The following is a 22,966-nucleotide window of genomic DNA, read 5'->3' as shown; positions in this document are numbered from 1 at the left end:
AATAATCTACTGCAAATTTTTTCTTAAAAAGGAACCTATGTTTGAGTTATAGGACTATTGTAGACTCTGTTATAGTTAATTTTTACATTCCTATAGTGTAAAAGCCAGTTAGAAGGTTCTTATATGGAACTTTTGAAAAAAAAATACTAACACCATACCAAGACCTTGTCGACCAATTTCAGCACAGAACACATTATAGACATCTTAATATATAGGCTTATAAAGAGTAATAGCCTATTATCTATAGCCACGCTAGTGGAAAAAAGTTACATAAGGATGCAATCACTGGCTGAAGACAGGTTATTTCATTTCTTGCCAACACCACTCCAATTCAAATAAAATAAAACTCAGATTACGGAGACATTGTTCTTATTTATAGAATCATTCACATATCTCTCCAAGTGTCTGCGTGTGGCAGACCTCCTATGTACTCTGCCAGCCACTGCTTGCTGATGTGTGCCTTGACAAAGCAGAACTCAACACTGACACAGAATGCTTTTGCATGGATAGAAGAGCTTTATGTGTAGAAAGTTGCAGATTCAAATTAACTAGCCCTCTAATGTATTTAATTCTGCAACAGATACTATAAGAAAAGCACTTGTTTATGAATGAAATCATGAACTGTCATCCTAAATATCTTTTGGCAGTTCTGGAAAAGGGCAGGAGTAAAGTAATGAGGACTTGCTTCTTCCAAATATAAGTATCAGCCACAGGAGACCACCTATAACTACTCCTATGGTTGTCAGTTGACAGAATGGAAGGGAAGAGTGAGATGACAGGGCCATGGAATGAGAAGTGAAGAGTGACAGAAAAAAATAAGGGACAGAACTAACAATTGGTAGACACATCATGGAAATCCTATATACTTTTCTGAATTGTGCAGACCACTAACATCTAAAGCAGAATTTTCAAGATCTGGCTTTTAGTAACCTGAAATACATCAGTTTAAAGAGTGCTCTTTGGGTAATATATAACTGGGGAAACAGGTGTGCCAATGATATTTACTCACACTGGGGAAGACACTTCATAAATCATTTTATTGAAGATCACTGACCTCTCACTAACTGCGTACATTTCACAACATCTGTGTGTGGATGTTCAATGGTAATCTCAAAACCTGAAAAATTAAGGAATATGTTTCAGAAACTGCAGTACATTTGTATTTGTACAACAGAAAGACCTACCAGATCTTTAGATGTATCAAACCCCACCCTCTGCAGCCAATGAACATAAATATAAATTAAAAATAACTGTCCAATTTTTGAAATGCCAAAAGTTATTAAAAAGATCACTTGTTCTCTGGAGTTTTTTTTTAAATAGACTTTATCCACAGTATTACTAGCATTCAACTTTAAGAACATTAGATCAGGTACAATTCTGTTGCCTTGCAGCTTCGTTTTTCTTCTTCTTAAACTGAGTTCTACGCAACTAGGCAGTTAAACAAAAATACTATTATGCATCGATCTGTGTTCAGATATTGGTTTTAGTGCCAAACCTATTTGAACAGGCACTGCACATTTTAACCTCCCAAAGTGTGGCAACAATAGCTATTTAAGTAATATTTGTCCAACTTAATATAGCATACATGCTTACAATGCAAATATCCTTTTCTCAGTTAAAGTAAATTACAACAGAAAGGGTCAGCTAAAGGCCAATGATACTGGGTTATTGGGGATCCACTTTAATAGATGTACAGTAACTCCTCACTTAAAGTCATCCCAGTTAATGTTGTTTCATTGCTGAACAATTAGAGAACATGCTTGTTTAAAGTTGAGTAATGCTCCCTCATAACGTTGTTTGGCAGCCGCCTGCTTGGTCCACTGCTTGCAGAAAGAGCAGCCCGTTGCAGCTAGCTGGTGGGGGCTTGGAACCAGGGTGGACTGGCAGCCCCACTATCAGCTCCCCGCTCCCCTAAGTTCCCTGTGCATCAATTGCCAGCAGTTTAACTGTCCCTCCCCCCCCACTGCCATGTGCTGCTCCTGCCCTCTGCCTCGGAGCTGCTCCCGGGAGCCTCCTGCTTGGTGGGTGTGGGTGTGTAGAGGGGGGCTAATATCAGTGTTCCCCTTCCCCTGGCTCATCCCATCCATACTGCAGAGGGGAGACAGGAGTCTCTGGACGGAGGAAGCTTGCTGGCAGCAGTTGCTGTCTCAACTTCCTGATTTACTTAAAATGGCAGTGTACTTAGAGTGGGGTCAGCATACTTAAAGGGGCAATGCGTCTCTCTCACACAGGGTATGCGTTTCTGTCTCTCTGTGCCATGCTGTCTCCCCTCCTTCCATTCGTGCTGCCTTGTAGCGTGTTAGGCTACATTAACAACGTGTTAACCCTTGAGGGCTCAGCCGAATGCTAGTTCATCATTTAGCAGTAAGGCATTCCCTGGGAAATATCCCACCCTCTTCCACCCTCTAACTTCACCACCTCAACCAAGCTTCGCAATCATCATTGCTGTGTACAATATTAAATTGTTTGTTTAAAACTTATACTGTGTGTGTCTGTGTGTATATACATAAGCAGCAACATTCTTCATAATGAAGTTTCAAAGCTGTACTAAGCCAACATTCAGTTGTAATAATATACATACACACACAGAGTATAAGTTTATATATACACATATAAAAATATAATATAATCTGTGTGGTGAAAACCCCTGCCCCCCGCTATTTACATTAATTCTTATGGGGAAATTGGATTCGCTTAACATCGTTTTGCTTAAAGTCGCATTCTTTAGGAACATAACTACAACGTTAAGCGAGGAGTTACTGTACATTTAATTGATTGCATGCAGACCTTATTCTTGCGCAGGCTGAATGCCATTTAAAATAACATACCTAAAGTTTGAAGCATTATTGTTTCAAGTATAACCAGTTCTTGGGCCTGCTGAAGGTATGCCTGAAATGTAAAAAAATAAGTTACTGTCAAGACCTACTAGAGAAATTTATTGTGCTTACCAAAGTCTCAAACAGAAATGGTATGGGTGACATTTAAAGACCTCCTTTAAGACCTCAAATTTACTTACTTTTGATTTGCTATATCTTGATACACACTTGGATTATCAACTTTAAAAACAGTTAACTGCAACTTGTCTGTGATCACAAAGGCAATTAGCCATTCAATGAATGGTAGCATAAATCAAATCTGAGAACTATTTTCATAACTGAGCATGAAAATAAGTACTGTATACTACAAGAAGAGGTATAACTGCTGTTGGATGGAGAAATTTCCTTTTCCAATACAGTAGAACCTCAGAATTACGAACACCAGAGTTACGAACAGACCAGTCAACCACACACCTCATTTGGAACCCAAAGTATGCAATCACGCAGCATCAGAGACCAAAAAAATAAAAAAAGCAGCAAGTATAGTACAGCACTTGTGTTAAATGTAAACTAGTAAAAAATAAAGGGAAAGTTTAAAAAAGATTTAACAAGGTAAGGAAACTGTTTGTGTTTGTTTCATTTGAATTAAAATGGTTAAAAGCAACATTCTTCATAATAAAGTTTCAAAGCTGTATTAAGCCAACGTTCAGTTGTAAACTTTTGAAAGAACAACCATGTTTTTTGTTCAGTTACGAACATTCCAGAGTTACGAACAACCTCCATTCCCAAGGTGTGCATAACTCTGAGGTTTTACTGTAGCTAAGTAGAGAAAAACATCTCAGCTTCTAAAATGGTATTAAAAAATACATGAGGATATAAAAGATACTGTGTTCTTATGATATGTTAATCAAGATTAACCTGAACTTCTATCACAAAAGTTAAATGCGTTACATCATAGAAAAGTTTTTATTACATGCACAAGTGTCCTATTAAAAAGGGAATTAGAGGTCTTAGTCTGCATGAAATATTAAGTAATGGTGATAGGTCCACTAATGGCTATGCTATTACGTTACAAAACAGACAAATTATTTGATTTAAGCATAGAAGAGTCTTCTAGAGTCAGCAGATGACATTAATCCAGTCAAGAACCTAGTACAGCAACTCATCTGAAGTGTCAACTGTATCTTAAGAAGAATTACAATTAGATTTAAAGTATCACTTCCACGTACATCACTTTTTGTATCCAGCTGTGCCTCTTGAGGATGAAGACATGCATGTGCTACTTTGATAACATGTTCGAGTTTTCGTGGCTGTTCTTCCACTTTCGCAGCCAAAAACAATGCAGTAGGAGAGATTATCTGTAAGAGAGGATAATTTTTTAGTTTTGAGAAAAAATTTTTTTTCTAGTGCAAGCAGGACCTAAAGTTACATGAATGGGGGGGAAACTGGTAATTGCAAAAAGTCTATACTAGAGATGAAACAATATTCAAGAGTAAAAAATGAAGACAGTTACTCTACCTGAATTTCAGTATGATAGAGTTCTCCTACTCAGCTGAAGAGGAAAAAATTGTAAGAATTAAACTATATTATGATCAAGAAACGTTTCAGGCCAAATTAATTCTGACAGATAGCTGACAAATTCTTTCATCGATAGTTACCGAACCAAGAAGAGGTGATTCCATTTTAGATTTAGTATTGGTAAGTAGCAAGGACCTCACCGAAGAACTGGTTGTAGAGGAAAACCGTGGTTTGAGCAATTCATGTGCCAAATTCAGTTTAAACTAAATGGAAGGATAAACAAAAAGAGTCTGCAATTAGGTTCCTTGATTTCAAAACGGAAAACTTTAATAAACTAGGGCAAGTAGTTAGGGAAGAACAAGGATCTCAACGTGGAAGAGGCTTGGATTTACTTTAAGTCAAAGTTGTAGACAATATTTGAAGCCTGCATCCCAAGCAAGGAGAAAAATTCGTAGCGAAGGTTCCAGACCAAACTGGATGAACAAGGATCTCAAACGGGTTATTAAGGGAAAGCAGAAATCTTACAAGGAATGGAAGAAGGGATGGATCAGCAAGGAAAGCTACCTATTGGAGGTCAGAAAGTATAGGAAAAAAGTGAGAACTGCCAAAAGCTAAGCAAAGTTGGACTATGCAAAGGAAATTAAAACCAACAGTAAAAGGTTTTTTAGCCATATAAATAAAACAAAAACAAGTAAAGAAGAAGTGGGACGGCTAGAGCACTGAGGACGGGATACTTTTTGCAATTACCAAGCATGGCCCAACACCTAAATTAATACTTCGCCTCAGTTTTTAATAAGGGTTACAAGGAGCTTGGACAAGATAAGGGTGGCTAATGAATACGAGGATATGGAAGTAGAAAATGACCACATCCAAAATGGAAGTCAAATTCAAACAGCTTAATGGGATCAAATCAGGGGGCCTGGATAATCTCTATCCATTAATATTAAAGGAACCTGCACATAAAATTGCAAGCCCTACAACAAGGATTTTTAATGAATCCATAAACTTGGGGTCCGTACCCTCTGACTGGAACACTGCTAATATATTATCTATTTTTAAGGGAAAAGAAGTGATCCAGTAAACTACAAATCTGTTAGCTGACTTCAATTGTATGAAAGATCTTGCAACAAATTTTGAAAAAGTAGTTAAGAATACAGAGATAAACGGTACTTTGGAAAAAACTGGCAGATTGTACCAGATCAAAATGATGTCTTTCTTTGAGAAGATAAGTTATTTTCTAGACAAAGGAAATACAGCAGATCAAATCTACTTGGATTTCAGTAAGGCACTGACTTATTTCCACATGGAAAATTAGTTAATTTGAGAAGATGGGGATTAAAATGAGAACTAAAATGTAGGGAAAGGAACTGGATAAAGGGGAGATTACATCAGGTCATAATGACAGGTGAACTGTCAAGCTGGAGGGAGGTTACTAGTGGAGCTAATCAGGGATCGGTGTTGGGACCAATATTACTTATTTTCATTAATGACCGCGGCACAAAAAATGCGAGTGTGCTAATAAAATTTGTGGATGACATAAAGTTGGGAGGTACTGACAATACTGAGGAGGACCAGACTATCATACAAGAAGATCTGCATAACCTTGAAAACTGGAATAATGGAAATGTGATGAAATTTAATAGTTTAAAGTCATGCACTCAGGAACTAACAAGAATTTCTATCAATTAGTGGGAGACATATCAGTTGAAAGCAACAGAGGAGGAGAAAGATCTGGCTGTATTGGTTGATCACAGGATGACTGAGCCACCAATGTGATGCAGCCATGAAAATGGCTAATGCAATCTTAGGATGAATCAGACGAGGTAAGTCCAGTAAAGATAGAGAAGTGTTATTACCATTATGCAAGGCACTGGTTAGACCTCATCTGGAATAGTGTGTGCAATTCTGGTCTCCCACATTTAAGAAAGATTAATTCCACCTGGAACAGGTACAGAGAAGAGATACTGGGATAATCAGAGGAATGGAGAACCTACCTTACGAGAGGACACTTGCGGAGCTTAGCTTGTTTAGACTAACCAAACTGAGGGAAGACATGATTGCTTGCTCTAAATACAACAGAGGGAGAAACACCAGGGAGGGAGAGGGGTCATTTAAGATAAGGGAAAATGTTGGCACAAGAAAAAAAGATCTAAACTGGCCATCAACAAGTTTGGGCTTGAAATGTGATGAAGATTTCTAACCATCAGAGTAGTAAAGTTCTGAAACAGCCCCACAAAGGGAGCAATGGGGAAGGGGGGGAGTGGGGGAGGAGGAGAACCTAACTGGTTTCAAGACTTAACTTGATAAAGTTATGGAGGGAATGATATGATATGGCCTACAATCACATGTAGCCCCTTTGCGACTGCTGGAGGCTAATATCTCCAAGGGCTAGAGATGAGACGCTAGGTGGGAAGGGGTCTGAGTTACTACAATGAATTCTTTCCCAGGTGTCTGCCTGGTAGGTCGTGCTGAAATGCTCAGGGTCTAACTGATCACCATATCTGGGGAGAGGAAGGAATTTTCCCTTAGGTCAGACTGGCAAAGACCCTGGATTGTTTTTTTCCCACCTCCTCTGCAGCATGGGTCACTTGCTGGTTTGAATTACAGTAAATGGTGGGTTCTCTGTAACTTGAAGTTTAAATCATGATTCAAGGACTTCAGTAACTTGGCCAGAGGTTATGGGTCCATCACAGGAGTGCATGGGTGAAGTTCTGTGACCTGCAATGTGCAAGAGGTCAAACTAGATAATCATGACGGTCCCTTCTGCAATTAAAGTCTATGTGACTATTCACAGGTAAAACAGTTTTCCAGAGACAGGTTAGAATAGGATATTTCTTTTGAAATTTACTAAATTCAGACAGTTCGTTCAAGTAAAGATTAAGCTCAGAACTGAGTGAACTCTGATACTATCTTTTGTTATGAAAAAGGTGAAGCAGAGTCCGAGGAAGATCCAGTAGCTATTGACTGTCAGAAGCAAGCATAAACATTATTTGGCACAGAAACTTGGTAAGCAATCAGAATGCTAATGGATCAGAAGTATGAGACGATAACAAAATCAATTATTTCACAGGAGAACCTCCGACCTGGAACAGTCCCATAATACTTAACACAAAACGAGTCCCTGGGATGCATTACGCACACCATGATTCGTGAACTGGAAGTTGCATCAACAAGTAATGCATATTTGAATACAAATTACTTTGGGGAAGGATAAATGATATACACCCACTTTAAGGGCCAATAACACCTCAATGCAGACTGCCATGACTGGCACAGTATTTGTAAAATTCAATAAAAATATTCTTTAATGTTTGTATACAATGCCAAAACAGAGGCACTGTTCTATAGCCCAGTTCCTAGATGTCAGTTTTCAGGATCAGAGTACAAAATAGGATCTTATTTCTCCTAAACTGGAAAAAAAAAAATTTAAAAGAGCCGATCTTTTGAGAAAGTGCATTTTGTATTTGCCACTCCCATTTTTCAGGCAAACAATAGAGCGAAGAGTTAATTCTAAGATGTCTGCCAACTCATTTTTCTGTAGCAAGGAAACCTTTCACTTCCTATTCCAAAAAGGAATCAAGTGTTACATAAAATTGTGTTAAAACTGTAGAGTTAAGATTATAATATGGTCAACCAAGACAAATTTACAGGATAAAGAAATAAGGCCTTGTCTAGCTGCAGAAGTCACACCAGCTTAATTTTAATTGATATAACTAAATGGATTTAAGAGCATTCATCCAGGATTTACAAATTGTTTATCCATTTTAAAGCAGACTGAAGTTATAGTACAACTTCTCTATGTAGACCAACAGTAAGAAACAATCTGCCCATTGAGTGTCAATTACACATATGTTATCTATTGTAGCAACAAACATTTTAAACTACATATTGATACAAAGCTCAAGCACATATGAATTATTAATTAAGGCTACGTTTTAGTCACAGGTATTTTTAGTAAAAGTCACGGACAGTAAACAAAAATTCACGGCCCATGACCCGGCCCATGACTTTTACTATATACCCCTGACTAAAACATGCTCTGCGGTGCATACTGCCTCTGCCTGCAGGCACCGCCCCCGCAGCTCCCATTGGCCACAGTTCCCGCTGCTGCTCAGAGCCTGCCTCACCCTGTCCCCTGTCCCAACCCCCTGCCTCGTCCCACACCCAAACTCTGCTGCTTCTGCTGGGGAGGGTGGAACACAGTGGCCCGAGACTGCCCCAGCAGCAGCTGGTGAGCTGCCCCTGAGGCAGGAGCACCAACTGTTGCAGAAGTCATGGAGGTCACAGAATCCGTGACTTCCGTGGCAAATTCGCACCCTTAATTATAAACTATGACTCCTGTGAAGATCCATTAACAAAAACCCCAAATGAAATTACTTGCTCTACACTGTCAATGGGTATTGTAGCCCTTTCCATTGAGCCAAGATGGGGGATATCCCAAAAATCAAATACTTGTTTTTCTTGTTATAAAAGTGGACAAAATATGGACAACTGAAATCAGTCGCCCTCTGATTAGAAGCAGATATTTTCAACTGATCCACTTAACATTAAGAAAACAAAAAGATCCTCTTAATGTTTCTCTTAATTTTTCTATAAACCTTAAAGTTTAGCAAACTAAAAGGAACACAAACAGCAAATCTGTGGGCCTCCTTTGAGCTACAGAAATATGTAATTAAGAAACCTAAACCAGGGATAGCCTATTTTTTGTCAAGGCCCAAATTTCTTGGTCAAGGTATAGTCAAGTCCAGACTCCAGAGAAAGTAATAATTAATAATTATAATAGAAACACAAAGATTTTGGGGTCAGTTCAAAAACCTCTGGTGGTCTGGATTTGGCCATGGTCTGCCTATTGGCTACCCCGACCTAGTTTCCTCGCTAAAGCTGGATCAGGCAGCAATTGGTTACACAGCTCCCTAAGAAAAAGGAAACCGCTTCCGTGTTCTTTGGACATATTTACTTGCAGCATTTAATATTTTATTTCTCCAAATAAGCTGCATTTCACATTTAAGTTCTCTTTCCTTCTTGCAACAAAAATTCACTAAAATTTGTTGATGTTATACTTTAATGTATAAAAGGTATTAAGGTTGCCCTACACTTTCTGTAAAATCCAGTTTTCAGTTACTTATAACCTTCAAACCTGAACCACTTAAATTGAGTTTTCTATTTCAGATGTCTACCTCAAGCTAAATTTATTTTGAAAGTTTCAGCCAGAAACTTGAGAACCAAACTACAGAATAACGTTCTGTCATTTAAAAAAATTCTGGTGTCCTTTTTATTTGAGGAGTACTATCATGCTCTGGAATAAGAACTTGCAAATTATCAGGAGGTACATTGTGTGTTAGGGAAGTGCCTTTTGCTGTTCTTGTGAAAAATTGTTCAAACTTGGCCCAGTCATAATTTTTGAAAAGTTTCAGATCACAAAGACAGCTAAAATCTTGAAGATTCAGTGTGTACTGAGCACACTCCAGCTACTCACAGCTCCTATGTATAACCAGAGGTATGTGAGCCATCCCAGCAGCCTGGGTGAGCATGTTCCAATCCAGGGTTACCTTGCAATTTCCAGACTTTCCTTGCAATTGCTATTCTGGGCCAAGCACAGGAACGAAGAGCAGGGAACCTGTGCCTGCTGTACTTTCAGTGACCCTCTTGCTGGTACCCAGTCAATGTGGATGTGTTAGACACCAGACTCAAATGCAAAGGGGATAAGAGCCGGACCAGGGTGGAGGGAAAAGAGTAGACTAAAACAAAGTACCTGATGAGACTGGGACTCTGAGATGGGGAGGGATGAGGCGAGGGAAGAAGATGTGCGAGTATGGGGAAAGTGTTAGATTTGACAAGGAGCTGAAGTATGGGGAAACTGGACAAGGAATCTGGAGGCCAGGGGGACAGGAGTGGAGTGGAAGACTGGGACTCTGGCAGAGAGCCCTGGAGGGTAGGTATTAGGGTTGGTTGGGCAGGAAGCCTGGAATGAGAAGCCTGAGAAACAGAAGTGGGACTGTGATGAGGAGCCCAGGGTAGAGAATAGAACTGGGAAAGAAACAGGTTGGAAGCGATGAGGCAGAAGGGGTGAAACTGAGATGGAGATGAGGCAGAGAAGTGAGAACAGCTAAAAGTCTCTGTCCACTACAGCACACTTCCCTCGAGAGGCTGGAATGAAACCCAAAAAATCAGAATCTCACCATTCTGTTGCAATCAGTAAGTATCTGTGGAAACCCACTGGCAATGTGCATTTTTCAGCCCCCTTTAAGTGCTGGTCCACGTAGAAGGATGACATCCTACTACTGCCATCAGTTACTCCATTAGCTCAAGTGGCACAGGTCTGTGTGGTGGAGCAGAGATTCCAATGCTGCTAATGAACTATGTGGGTGTCAATATCTTATATGATGGAATCTGTTTTTTCAGTTTGCTTTTTAAAAACATAGGAAATTACAAGCCAAACTACATTAACAGAACATTATTAAGGTTGCAAAGTCAAGCCCTCAAAAATTAGGAAGTGCCATATTCTATGAGTCTAATTAAGATTGTACAGGCAACCTTAATTTGGCCCCTTGTGCACATTCATTTTATACAGCCTTTAATTACATGATCACACATTCCCTTCCTCCCCACCCAGATACCTGCCTCATTCAGTGCACTGGATATGAAACAGGGTTGGATAGCAAAGAGGCTGTTGTCTATAAATGCCCTACGACATTTGTTGCAGAAGTTGAAAGGTCCACAGTGAATGAACCAAGGGACTGCACAAAGAGAAAGGAGGGTCTCATGGTTAAGGCAGCTGAATGCTGCCCTGGAAATCTGGATTCTATCCCTGTCTCTGTCAGAGAATTCTATGTGACCAAGTCTCCCTTGATCAAATAATTGTTAAGCAGTTACTTCTCCAATAATTTCCACTGAAATTCTATGAGAGATGTCTGACTGACAGTACTGGAATTCTACTTAACCAAATATCAGGTACAGAATTAGAATGCTTCCTCCATCCATCAACTTCTCAGTGTGCCTCAACTTTTACTGAGCAGGACCACTTCCAAAGGTGAGAGATCTCCATGTCCATTCAATCCTTGATTTCCATGGCTTTGTCTAAGCTAGAGTTTTTTGGTATTGTTACTCAAGTTAACCATTTTTGAAGATACTTATTCAGATATGAAATGGCTTCCTTGAAACTTCAGACATAGCATGTCAGTGAGGAACACATACTCTTCAAGATACCAAGGACAGCTGAGCAACCTAAATGGAGATCCACCTACCATGAATACTTAAAATTTTATTCTGATGATATTTTATTTCATACCTTTCACTTTAGAGCATAATAGAGGTACTTAAGGTTAGGTGGTGAGATACAAAGAGCTCACATTCCTTTTATCAAAAGACACATTTTAAAAAAAATTTCCATTTAAGTAATAAGAAAGAGGCATTCAGTTTGCAGCTATAACCTGATTATCAGGAAATATTCTGGTCAAACTGCCAAGAGTTGGAACAGCACAAATGTTTAAGAGAGCTCCATCTTCTCAGGCCTTCCTTTTTAACAATTTAATCACCGTTTGCAGCTGTTTCTTAGCTTAAGTAAAATGGGTTAGTTTCAGTTTCCTCGTGGACAGATCAGCATCAGGTATCTGTCATTAGAACTGCCATCCTTATTAGTCTTGTGCCTTGTCTATACTGAACTTTTTGATACAGTCTTAACTCTAGTTAATACAACTGAAAACAGACATAGCCTAAATATAAGGGGAATGCAAGTGATTTGTCACTCAAACTCATCATAAAACCATCAGGAAAATGTGCAGAATAAAATTCCTTCTGGATGAATTTTTAAATATTTCATTTTAACTACTCACTTGTGAGGGTAGGTAGCCTCTCAGCAGTAGCTCACCAATCATTACCTCTAGCAGTATATAACTCCTCACTGAAGACTATAAGTATGCCAAGCTTGAAGTTTTAAAAGGAAACCATTTGGATGATCTAAATAAAAAAGGCTTAAAGATGACTAAGTCTGAGAATGAGTTCTGTGAGGAGAAAAATAAAGATTTCTGAATTTCACTTCAGTCAAGTTTAATCAAACCTAAAATAACGTATTAAAAGAGTGTTTTATCAGTTACTATACAGCCACTACAGTATGTACAGAAAGTAGCAAATATCATCTACTGCAAAGTGAAAATACTTTCATGCCTTTTCTAAAAAATAAAAATAAAAAATATCACATTAAGTTTAAGACAGCATGATGTTAACATATACCTCAGATTTAAAGAACTCTGGAGACAAGGTTAATAAAATGGTGTAAGAGGATTTTGGCAGGTGGCAGGAATCCCATTTTTGACCGTCAATCAAAACAGACAATTCCACAGAAAAAGTGAAGATGCCTGTGCTCTTTGTGCAGCATGTAATTCAATGAGAACATCATTGTTAAACTGATTTAAAATCTCAGTGTTCACATTTCTGGAAATGCCAGTTATTAAAATATGTAGATATGGCTCTCCAAATATAGTCATTCACTTGGTATTTAAAACCTGCTGTCTTCCTTACAAATGTACTTGTACGGGTTGAGTACCTAGGGCTGTGAAAACACTGATATTTGTTGATGTTATGTCACTGAAATATTTATATGAACATATTTTGTTTTTATATTAAGAATTTAAGGCTCTAATTTCAATCTTAAACTTACCTAGCTTAAAAAGTTAAAATGGAAGTGATAGGGACATTTGTTATTCTGATGGGTAGGCAGTAAACTATAGAACTGTCTAGAACAGTGTTCCCCAAACTTTTTACCTGGTGCCCCCCACAGGACCTCCGAGCTGGAGCCAAGAGTGAGGCCACAGTCAGGGTCATGGCTGGGAACACAGCTGCAGTCAGGGCCAGGGCTACAGCTGGGCCAGGAGCAGGAACAGGTGACACTCCCTCCATGCTCCGCCGTGGGGCCTGGCCCGGGCCCCACCATGTCCTCCCCCCCCCCACAACATTCCTTTGTGTCCCCCACAGTTTGGGGACCACTGGCCTAGAAGCATCAATGAGGAAGGGGAAATAAGGGGAGTTACCAGTTACTGGAAAGCAACTCATTGGCTGTTGGAGATGGGACTGTGTGGAGTCCTGAACTTAGGAAGGTGGACAGGGCTTCTGAAAACTTAGGCTTACGTAAAGTTGGCTAGCTCCTTTTAGTTTTCAGCATTGAGTTCACTGGGTGGTTTCTCATATGAACTGTGGTAAGTGTAAAAGTTCTCAATCAATGCTGCAAATAAGTGGTTGGTATAGTGTACAGTTTTATTTGACTCAAAATTTCTGAAGTTAAAATAGTATGAAACAAGTTATTGCTTTGGCTAAAATAGTAAATAGAGTTCTTTAGAAGTAAAATGTAAAGGTTGTCAAGATAAAAAGGATCCATTATCTAAAGAGCCTAGAAAAGTCTGGCTTTCCAGATTATTCAATATCTGTGCCATTGAATGGAGCTTAACCTACTGAAGTGGAAGAGCGAACATTGATGTAGTTAATTTTATTTTGAGACATTTGAGAGTCATCAAAATGTAGCCACAAGAATAATTTAAGCCTCTGTTTCAGGTCTTCCAGCAGCTCTTTGATATTAGCTTCAATAATTTTTGACACAGAAATACAGCATAATTGATGTGATTATGCCAGAAAACCTGAACAGCGAAGACTTGAACTTGACAGGAAAGTTGCAACCTTCTTTTATGGAAACACCACCATTTTTAAGATAGCACAAAATGAACAATTTAAATAAATTTAAGCATTTGCCCTGGATATACTCCTCCGGACAGATTATAGAGTAAAATTTCCAAAGATGCCTAAATGTAAATCCATTTTCAAAAGTGGCTGTGGCAGTTAGGAGCCAAATCCCATTGGAAATAAAAGAAAAGGTACAACACTGTTTTTAAAAATAATTCTTGACGACGGGTTGGATATTTGACTAGTCCAAAAATAAATGGCCAACTGACTAGTCAAATAATATCAAGGACAGTCAAATATTTTTAAGCACAAATTCATTAGAACAGCAACAAAAAAGTAAGATTTTATGGTCACCAATAGGCTCGGCCTTAAATAGATGCTTATGTCTAACAACAAAAATACAAATTACTTAACTGAGTTATTTTAATGCAGGAAAACGCAAAACACAATGAAGCGTGCTGGAACATTTGACTGTGATTAAATAATAGTCTTGTCAAGCCTACATGATGGATTGCAGGCGCATGGAATGGTCTTAGAATTCATCTCCAATATGGACCACAATTTACTGCAGGGACCTTGTCCATAAGGCTCTCTCGATAAAAAGTTTTGCCAGCTTAAAAAAAAGCATATTAGATAAAGACAAAAACATCTAGACTATTAATATATTGTTTTCAAGCTCAATACAGTGTGGACGTACTAATGTTTAACCAGATCTTGAAAGTTAAGTGGTTATAGATTATGCTAGATTTTTCAAACTATGGTCCACAGAGTTGGATTCTGGCATTTCCAGCAGCCAAATTTCATTAAGAACTGCTAAAAACATTCATTGCTTTTACAATATTACTTTCCTATGATTGCCTTACATGCCACGGAGATGTTATGAGATTGTGCGGGGGGGGGGGGGTAGGGGGGAGGAGGGAAGGTAATCAACAAGGCAATCACTGTAATACAGCCAAAGCTATGAATACTCTGAGAACTTCCATAATTGGGTATCAAAATATTTTAACTCTTTGAAATGCAATAATTAGGAGGAAGAACAGCTTAATCACACCTACAGTCTATCTTAAGTATTTATATAAAGCCAATCCATCATTTTAGTGTTTAGGCACTTTACCAGGATTCTAACATGTGTGAAATTAAACAATGACAGGGCATCATATGTTAAGTGCACTGGATACTTCTTAGCCTGGTTATCTGGTACAGTATTTCTACAAAGTGATTTGAGTGTTTTAAGAGTTTCAAGTTTAAGAGTGCATCTTGGGTGTTTTACCTCCCATTTCCCATGTGCCAAGGTTCTCTTCTCATTTCTGCATTTGGAAACAGGCAAAAATGATGTCTCCAATTAATACAAAACTGAAGCCAAGTTACAGTTGATGCCTCGTATGAATGTAATGATGAAACAGTTTTTTAAACCTGTTATGGGAATAGTTTGCAGTGTGTCTGCTGCATCTTCTTTTAACAAGAGTATAGACCTTATGGTGTTAAAATAGTTAACCAGCAAACCAAAAGTTAAGTCTCTGTCAACATTGACTTTGAAAGCATCAGCTGCACTAATGATAAATTTCATGCTAAACTTCGTTTCTACATGGTTTGCCTGACCAGTGAAAACTAGCTATTACTGTTCTAAAGGTAGAGTATGGATCTAGATAAAAATTTATTAAACTTACGGTTGGTCTCTACTGACCAAACAAAAATTTAGAGAGTTTAAAAATGGCTGTTATGCTGCTTCAATGCCAGGATATACAAAACCTAACCTGAAACTACTGCTGAAACCATTGCAAGATAGCCATTCTGACTTCCTTCAAGATTTTAAGAATTTACTACAAAGTTGCTATCATTTTGAAAACTGCAGAAACAGAACTGAGCCAATAAAAATGTATCACTGAATAGTTTCTTTCAGCAGATCTTATATTAGATATTATAACATTTAGCAATGGCCATCATGGAGTAGAGATTTTTGCCTATAAATATGTATGTATTTGCATGATCTACTTACATGCATAATCAAGTGGTACTTAAGGAATAAATACATAAGTTTAGTGTAGAATAGTTAAAGGAAATTCAGTTTACCAATAAAAAGGGAATGAAGGCTTAAGCCTTACAATCTGAATTGATTCTTGCAGCCACAACTCAACCTATTGTAAATTTTGGCAGCTAATTTTTATCCCCAGGCTTCCTATTTCTTGTTTTCATGAGTAAGCATTAGCTTTCATGTAAGTCGAAGAACCATTAGACATGCATATTCGATAAAAAATGTCAGATAGGCTTTAGCTTTAAGATCATTAGTACCTTGTACAATTTTAATTTCTAACAGTTAGTTTCTTCTTGCAGTAAATGAATGTAGTAGTTAAATTTTCAGCTGGCCAAGCACTCTGAAGATTTGGATAACATTTACTAAGTATTCATAACAGCCTTTGGCCTTTGCCCTGTCTACAAAGAACCTGCCAGATGGCCTGGGAGTATGAATTTAAAAGTGACTCACATTCACTTTGAGACCACTCCCTTCACCCTAAAAGAATAGGAAAAGAAAAAATGAGGCAGTGCATTTGATGCCTATGCATCAATACAAATATAAAAACCACTGTCTAACATAACATTCATAGCAAATACAGAAAGTTATTTGGAGACACGCGTATAAGTTCTCTGAAAGATATGTGCTAGCTTTTTAACTTTTAGTTCTATTAATAAGTTACAACATTATCCTTTCATAAACGTAGCTTTTCTGAAACTGAAGGCTGCATAGAACTGACCCATAAGAAATTTAATGCAGCTCTGCTTACAAGTTACAGATGTGCTAGCAATTCTAAGAACTAAGTGACTGTATAGACTAGTTTCAGAGTAACAGCCATGTTAGTCTGTATTTGCAAAAAGAAAAGGAGTACTTGTGGCACCTTAGAGACTAACCAATTTATTTGAGCATAAGCTTTCGTGAGCTACAGCTCACTGTAGCTCACGAAAGCTCATGCTCAAATAAATTGGTTAGTCTCTAAGGTGCCACAAGTACTCCTTTTCTTTTTTTGTATAGAAAAATGTCCAGTTGAAGGTAGAATATAGTGGCTAAAGCAGAGGTGGGCAAACTACGGCCTGGGGGCTGCATCCGGCCCTCCAGGTGTTTTAATCCGGCCCTAAGGCTCCCACTGGGGAGCAGGGTCTGGGGCTTGCTCCGCTCGGGCGCTCCAGCCAGGGAGGAGGGTCAGGGCCTTGCCCCACTCCGTGCAGCTCCGAGAAGCAGCAGCATGCCCCGTTCCAGCTCCTATGCACAGGAGCAGCCAGGGGACTCTTCACACTGCCCGCACAGCTCCCATTGGCCAGGAACCATGGCCAATGGGAACTGCGGACAGGGCAGCGCCTGCGGACAGGGCAGCAAACAGAGCCACCTGGCCACGCCTCCACTTAGGAACCAGATCGGGGACATGCCGCTGCTTCTGGGAGATGCTTGACGTAGAGCGCCACCTGGAGCCTGCGCCCAACCCCTCCCATGCCCCAACCCCCTGCCCTGATCCCCCTCCCACCAGCCGAACCCCTCAGTGCTGGCCCAGATCACCTTCCTCACTCCCAACCCCTCATCCCCAGCTCCCCCCCGGACATACCAACCTCCTGCCTCCGTCCAGAGCCCCCTCCCACACCCTGAACTCCTAATTTCTGGCCCCACCCCAGAAATGTGAAAGCTATCCCTCACCCCATCCCACACCCGAACCACCAATTTTGTGAGCAATCATGGCCCGCCATAAAATTTCCTTACCCAGATGTGGGCCCTTGGGCCAAAAAGTTTGCCCCCCCCCCGTGCTGAAAACTCTCGTCACTACCAAAAGCTGGCCTTGGTTGCTAGATGTGTCTTGGTTTACCACCCAATGGATTTCTTTTTTAGGCTACACCAGTCTGGGCTGTGGAAACATCATGTAAACTCAAATCTCCACTCCAATCAACTCTGCCTGAATGAGGAGGGCCATAAACTGCCCACAGTCACAAAAGTAACCTTTGGGTGCCTCATTAGATTATACTCAATTGGCCATGGATTACCAACTAGATCAGCAGTCCTCAAACTGTGGGTTGTGACCCAAAGATGGTCGTGACCCCATTTCAACAGGGTCATCAGAGTCAGCGTTAGACTCACTGGACCTGGCGCCGAAGCTGAAGCCTGAGCCCCGGTGCCTTGTGCTGAAGTTGAAGACCAAGGGCATCAGTGCTCAGGCTTTGCCCCCCTACGTGACAGGCGTCAGGCTCAGGCTCCAGGCTCCCTGCCTGGAGTCATGTAGTAATATTTGTTGTCAGAAGGGGGTTGCAATGCAATGAAGTTTAAGAACTGCTGAACTAGACTATGTACTTATCTATCAAAATGAGAAAAAGTGATGTAATACAAACCTTTTACTGTCCTCGATGGATTAATCCAAAAACACCTTTAAAGGGCTTGTCCATGCAAAATAACCTAATCGTATTTAAACATGATTTTGATAGATATACACTTGTGTCCTAAACTTTTAACACTATTCTTGCCCTGAGAATGAAAAGCTATTTTAAAGAAGTTCATTTCAGGCTAGATACATATCACAATAAAATAAATACGTAGCCCTCTAACACGGTTGTAGCACAGATTTTCTCCATTCATACAAAGAAGAATAGCGAGTCCAGGTACAAGACATAATAAAAAGCCTTAAACATTTTTGTAGATGTGGTTTAAAACTCTAACTATTTGATAACCAGCTTGCTGCAAATTTGACAGACTCCTAGGTGGCAAAAATAATTAATCATGGTTAGCTAATTTGTTTGTAGTCCAGTCATTTTATATGGCTTATTTCTTGTTCTACCATCAAGACACAAAAAAATCTTAATGCACCTGGGTCTCAACTATGTTTCACACCAGTGTTTAAACTATTTTTACAGTGTAGCCAGGGCTCAGAGAGACCATCCACGCCATTAAACAACATACCTCCTTACACCATTGACTATTCTTTATATGGGGGGGAGGGGGAGAGGAAGGAGAGAAAACAAATCCAAAAGATCTATTTTCATATGATGAAAGACATAAGCACTAAACAAATATTTTTTACCAACACATCTAATATATCTGACAGGAGAAACAGGCTTGAGATTTCACATGATCCAGTTTTTAAAAATATTCCAAACAGAACTGGTTACAGAAACATCCAAACACAAACAGAATTTTTATTAAAGATTTAACATCCAGTTCACCAGTAAATTACATACAAGACAGCAAGAGCTACTTTTCAGGCCAGATTTGAGATTTTTCCATCTACTGTATCTGCCCATTGAGTTACCGAAGGTAGAAGAGTTATACGAGTTGACCATGGCTTTTACAAATCAAAGTACAGTAGAACCTCAGAGTTATGAGCTGACCAGTCAACCACACACCTCACTTGGAACTGGAAGTATGCAATCAGGCAACAGCAGAGACCAAAAAAAACAGACAAACCCAACCCAACCCCCCAAATACAGTACAGTACTGTGTTAAATGTGAAATACTAAAAAAATAAAAGGAAAGTTTAAAAAAAGGTTTGACAATGTAAGGAAACTCTTTCTGTGCTTGTTTCATCTAAATTAAGATGGTTAAAAGCAGCATCTTTCTTCTGCATAAGTAAAGTTTCAAAGTTGTATTAAGTCAAATTTCAGTTGTAAACTTTTGAAAGAACAACCATAATATTTTTTGTTCGGCTTTACAAACATCCTCCATTCCTGAGGTGATCATAAATTTGAGGTTCTACTGTATACGTAAATTAAACGTAAACCATAACTGCATCAGGTAATATTTGTTCCCATATCTAGAGCCCTTCAAATCTGCGGAGATCAGCTTTATATCTGCATATGCGGATATCCTCGGACCATGTTTGTAGATCAGATGCGGATACAAATTTTGTATCCGCACAGGTCTCTACCCATATCCCCAGACTTTTAAACTACATTGACAGAGAGTTTAACCAACAAATCTACAATAGAAAAATCAAGAAGATTGGTCAGTGTGTATTCTTGCTGTTTATCACATTATTTCTCTAGTTTAGGAACACAGCAGAAGTTAAATTTTAATTACTACCTGTTAAAATAGTCTCCACTTGAAATCAGAGTACTACAAATAATGTTTCTAAAACCATATTCTGAAGCTAGAATTATAATACTCTAAAATACAATGACACTGTACATGCTGACAGCATCACATGTGAAAGCTATGCCAGCTGTTGCCTCAAAATTATGTGCAAGTATAGTTTAAGAGTATAAAAGTCATTACTTACATTTCTATTAAATTTTGTGAAGGAATGATGCATATAAAACCTGTGCATGTAAACAATTGCAGTATTTATTGTAAGCTGAGATCTGAAAGATGGGATTAAGGAAATTTTACACATCTAGACAAAAAACGTATAACCAATAAAGTTGAAATTCTACCTACTACAAATACTTTTTATGTTATTCTATTAAATAAAGCTATAACTGAATTAACAAAGCAGAAATAAACTGAGAGTATAAATCTGGTGTGAAGGTACATTTACTATTTGTTTCAAACACATAGACTGTAAAACCAGACTTACGATATCTCATTCATTGGAAGGAGACTCCCTAATTCAGGGTTTATCTTTAGACAGATAACATTTTAACATTGCATCCTCTTGCTAGGAACAATTTTACTGTATTGAACATTTTAAAATAACTCTTTCAAGTATCCTTTATACAAGTTTATGCAGGCTAAGAGTCTTTTTTTCTAACTACTGTAACCCACTGAATCCTAGCTTGTAAAATCAAATTGAACAAAAACTTTTTATAGTAATTGGATGTTAATTCCAAGAGAAATGGAACAGATCATTTCCTGTGAACAATAACTATTGTTTATACATACAGTACTTCTAACAAAACCTAATACTCAACGAAAAAACTCCCAAGTCTACAATCATGCTATATGACAATTTAAATGAGGGAAATTGTAAAGGTATAATTGAAAACACAAGAGAAAAAAGAAAAGTACTTGTGGCACCTTAGAGACTAACAAATTTATTTGATCATAAACTTTTGTGAGCTACAGTCTGTTGCATCCGACAAAGTGAGCTGTAGCTCACGAAAGCTTATGCTCAAATAAATTTGTTAGTTTCTAAGGTGCCACAAGTACTCCTTTTCTTTTTGCGAATACAGACTAAGACAGCTGCTACTCTGAAACAAGAGAAAAAGTTTAGAATAATGGCTTTCGGATTAAACGAAAGAGAGAGAGAGCGAGACTAATTTTAAGGGCTTGTCTACACTGCAACATTGTCGACAAAACTTTTGTCTTTAACAGGTACTTAAAAAAAGCCAAAAAGACAAAAGTTTTGCCAATGCAAGTGGCAGCATGAATGTGGCTTTGTTGGCAGGAGTGGTCTCCTGCCGACAAAGCTAATGCCACTCACGGGGCTGGAAGTATTTAGTAGGCAAAAGGAGAAAATACTGACAGAGTGCATTTACACATGCGAGTTTTAGCCCTGGTCTACACTGGCGAGGGGGCGGGGGATTGATCTAAGTTACATAACTTCAGCTAAGCGAATAACGTAGCTAAAGTCAACGTACTTAGATCTACTCACCGTGGTGTCTTCACTACAGTGAGTCGACTGTGGACTCTGCCTAAGCCTCTCAACTCAGTGGAGTACAGGAGTCAGGGAGAGCGCTCCAGGATCGATTTATGGTGTCTAGACAAAATCAATCAACCCCTGCTGGATCAATCGCTGCGCGCTGATCCGACGGGTAGTGTGGACATACCCTTAGCAACAAGGCTGTGTCGACACAGCCCTATCGCTAAAAGCTGCATAGTGTAGACAAGCCCTCAGTAAGACAACTGGGAGCCCTTCCGGAGTATGGTCGAAAATAAACTAAAATTAAGCTACAAACACAGGGTCTTAAAATGCAGCTCTTCCTCCTAACACTATATTCAACTTCAATAAATGTCATTCTCCTTTTTATTTCAAGGGGTGGGAGAGAAGAAGTTTGGCTTTAAGGGACTAAGAATGTTAAAGTAGCTGCAAAAGCCAAAGGAGATGAAAACAACTTTGGAGTTCAGTCATATCAATGGGGGGAAAGAATCCCGACCCAACCTTGAGAAGCATGTCCTTCAATCTCCCCCGTCCCCAACACCCGGCAGCACAGAGTTGGGGAACGTTATAACGCCTCAGACCCACTCCCCGAGGAGGGCTGGATCAGCCGGGAGTTTCAGAAAATGTAATGCGGGAACAGAGAGATGAGCCAACAACTCTCGCCCCCAGACCCACCCGCTGCCTCCCCTCCACCACACCGAGGCCCCAGCTCCCTTCCCGGCGCCAGGCCCCCGCTCGCCTCCTCTCTAGGCCCCCGGCACTCTCCGGCTCCCGGCCGGTACCTCTCGGCACACAGGACCTGGTGCCTTGCGGCCCCTAGGCCGGCCCCGGCTCCCCTCCACCTACGCGCTGAGCTGCCGGATGAGGCTGCCACCCAGGCCTCGCCCCGCCCAGCCCGGCCCGGTCTCCACGGTCGGATACACGTTGAGGCGCTGGCCCATGTCCTGGATGAGGTTGGCCGCCTGCTGCCGATACGAGAGCTCCTTGTCGGCCTCCACCCCGCAGCGCCGGGTCGGCGTGTTCTCCAGCTGCTCCCGGCTGAAGAACCAGCGCGATGCAGACACGGAGGAGCCGCCACCCCGCACCGCCGAGCCCGCGCCACCAGACCCGCTCGCAGCCGCCGCCATGACACTTCCTCCCCCTCCTCCTCCGGCCCCGCCCGCTGGCGGCCCAGCCGCCGCGGCGCCAGGCCCCTCTTCTCCCTCCATATTAGTTCTCGCGAGAACTCCGGGCGACGGCCCCCGCCAGGATTCCACCTAGCCGCCTAAAACCATAGAGTCTGGCGAGAGCGCCGCAAGGAAAGCCGTGTTACGTTGTCTACGAGGTTGCCATCGGCGGACAAGCCTATCGAGGCACCGTACAGTGCAGTGGCCCGCCCCGGATGTGGGGCGCAGGGAGAGG

General features: G+C 40.2%; 1 protein-coding gene across 11 annotated transcripts in view; it reads right to left on the bottom strand.

Annotated features, from left to right (window-relative positions):
* Nucleotides 1-22,966, bottom strand: part of CCNT2 (cyclin T2) — a 46,078-nt gene extending 23,112 nt beyond the window's left edge. For 3 of the 11 annotated variants that reach the window (XM_073305308.2, XM_073305307.2, XM_073305311.1), the window contains exons 1-6: nt 22,487-22,960; nt 20,246-20,327; nt 16,486-16,512; nt 4,046-4,174; nt 2,829-2,889; nt 1,055-1,117 (exon numbers count right to left, since the gene is read on the bottom strand). In XM_073305308.2, the coding sequence (XP_073161409.1) occupies nt 1,055-1,117; nt 2,829-2,889; nt 4,046-4,174; nt 16,486-16,512; nt 20,246-20,327; nt 22,487-22,773 (649 nt within the window). In that variant the 5' untranslated portion in view covers nt 22,774-22,960. Of the gene's footprint in view, nt 1-1,054; nt 1,118-2,828; nt 2,890-4,045; nt 4,175-4,474; nt 4,598-10,513; nt 11,251-12,166; nt 16,513-20,245; nt 20,328-22,486 lie in introns of those variants that run through there. The other 8 variants (XM_073305310.2, XM_073305309.2, XM_078847914.1 and 5 more) reach the window with 7 other exon arrangements.

This window comes from Lepidochelys kempii, chromosome 11, assembly GCF_965140285.1.
Source record: "Lepidochelys kempii isolate rLepKem1 chromosome 11, rLepKem1.hap1, whole genome shotgun sequence".
Classification (NCBI taxonomy): domain Eukaryota; kingdom Metazoa; phylum Chordata; order Testudines; family Cheloniidae; genus Lepidochelys; species Lepidochelys kempii.
Note: the sequence above shows the minus strand (reverse complement) of the source record. Positions and strands in the feature narration are given on the sequence as shown.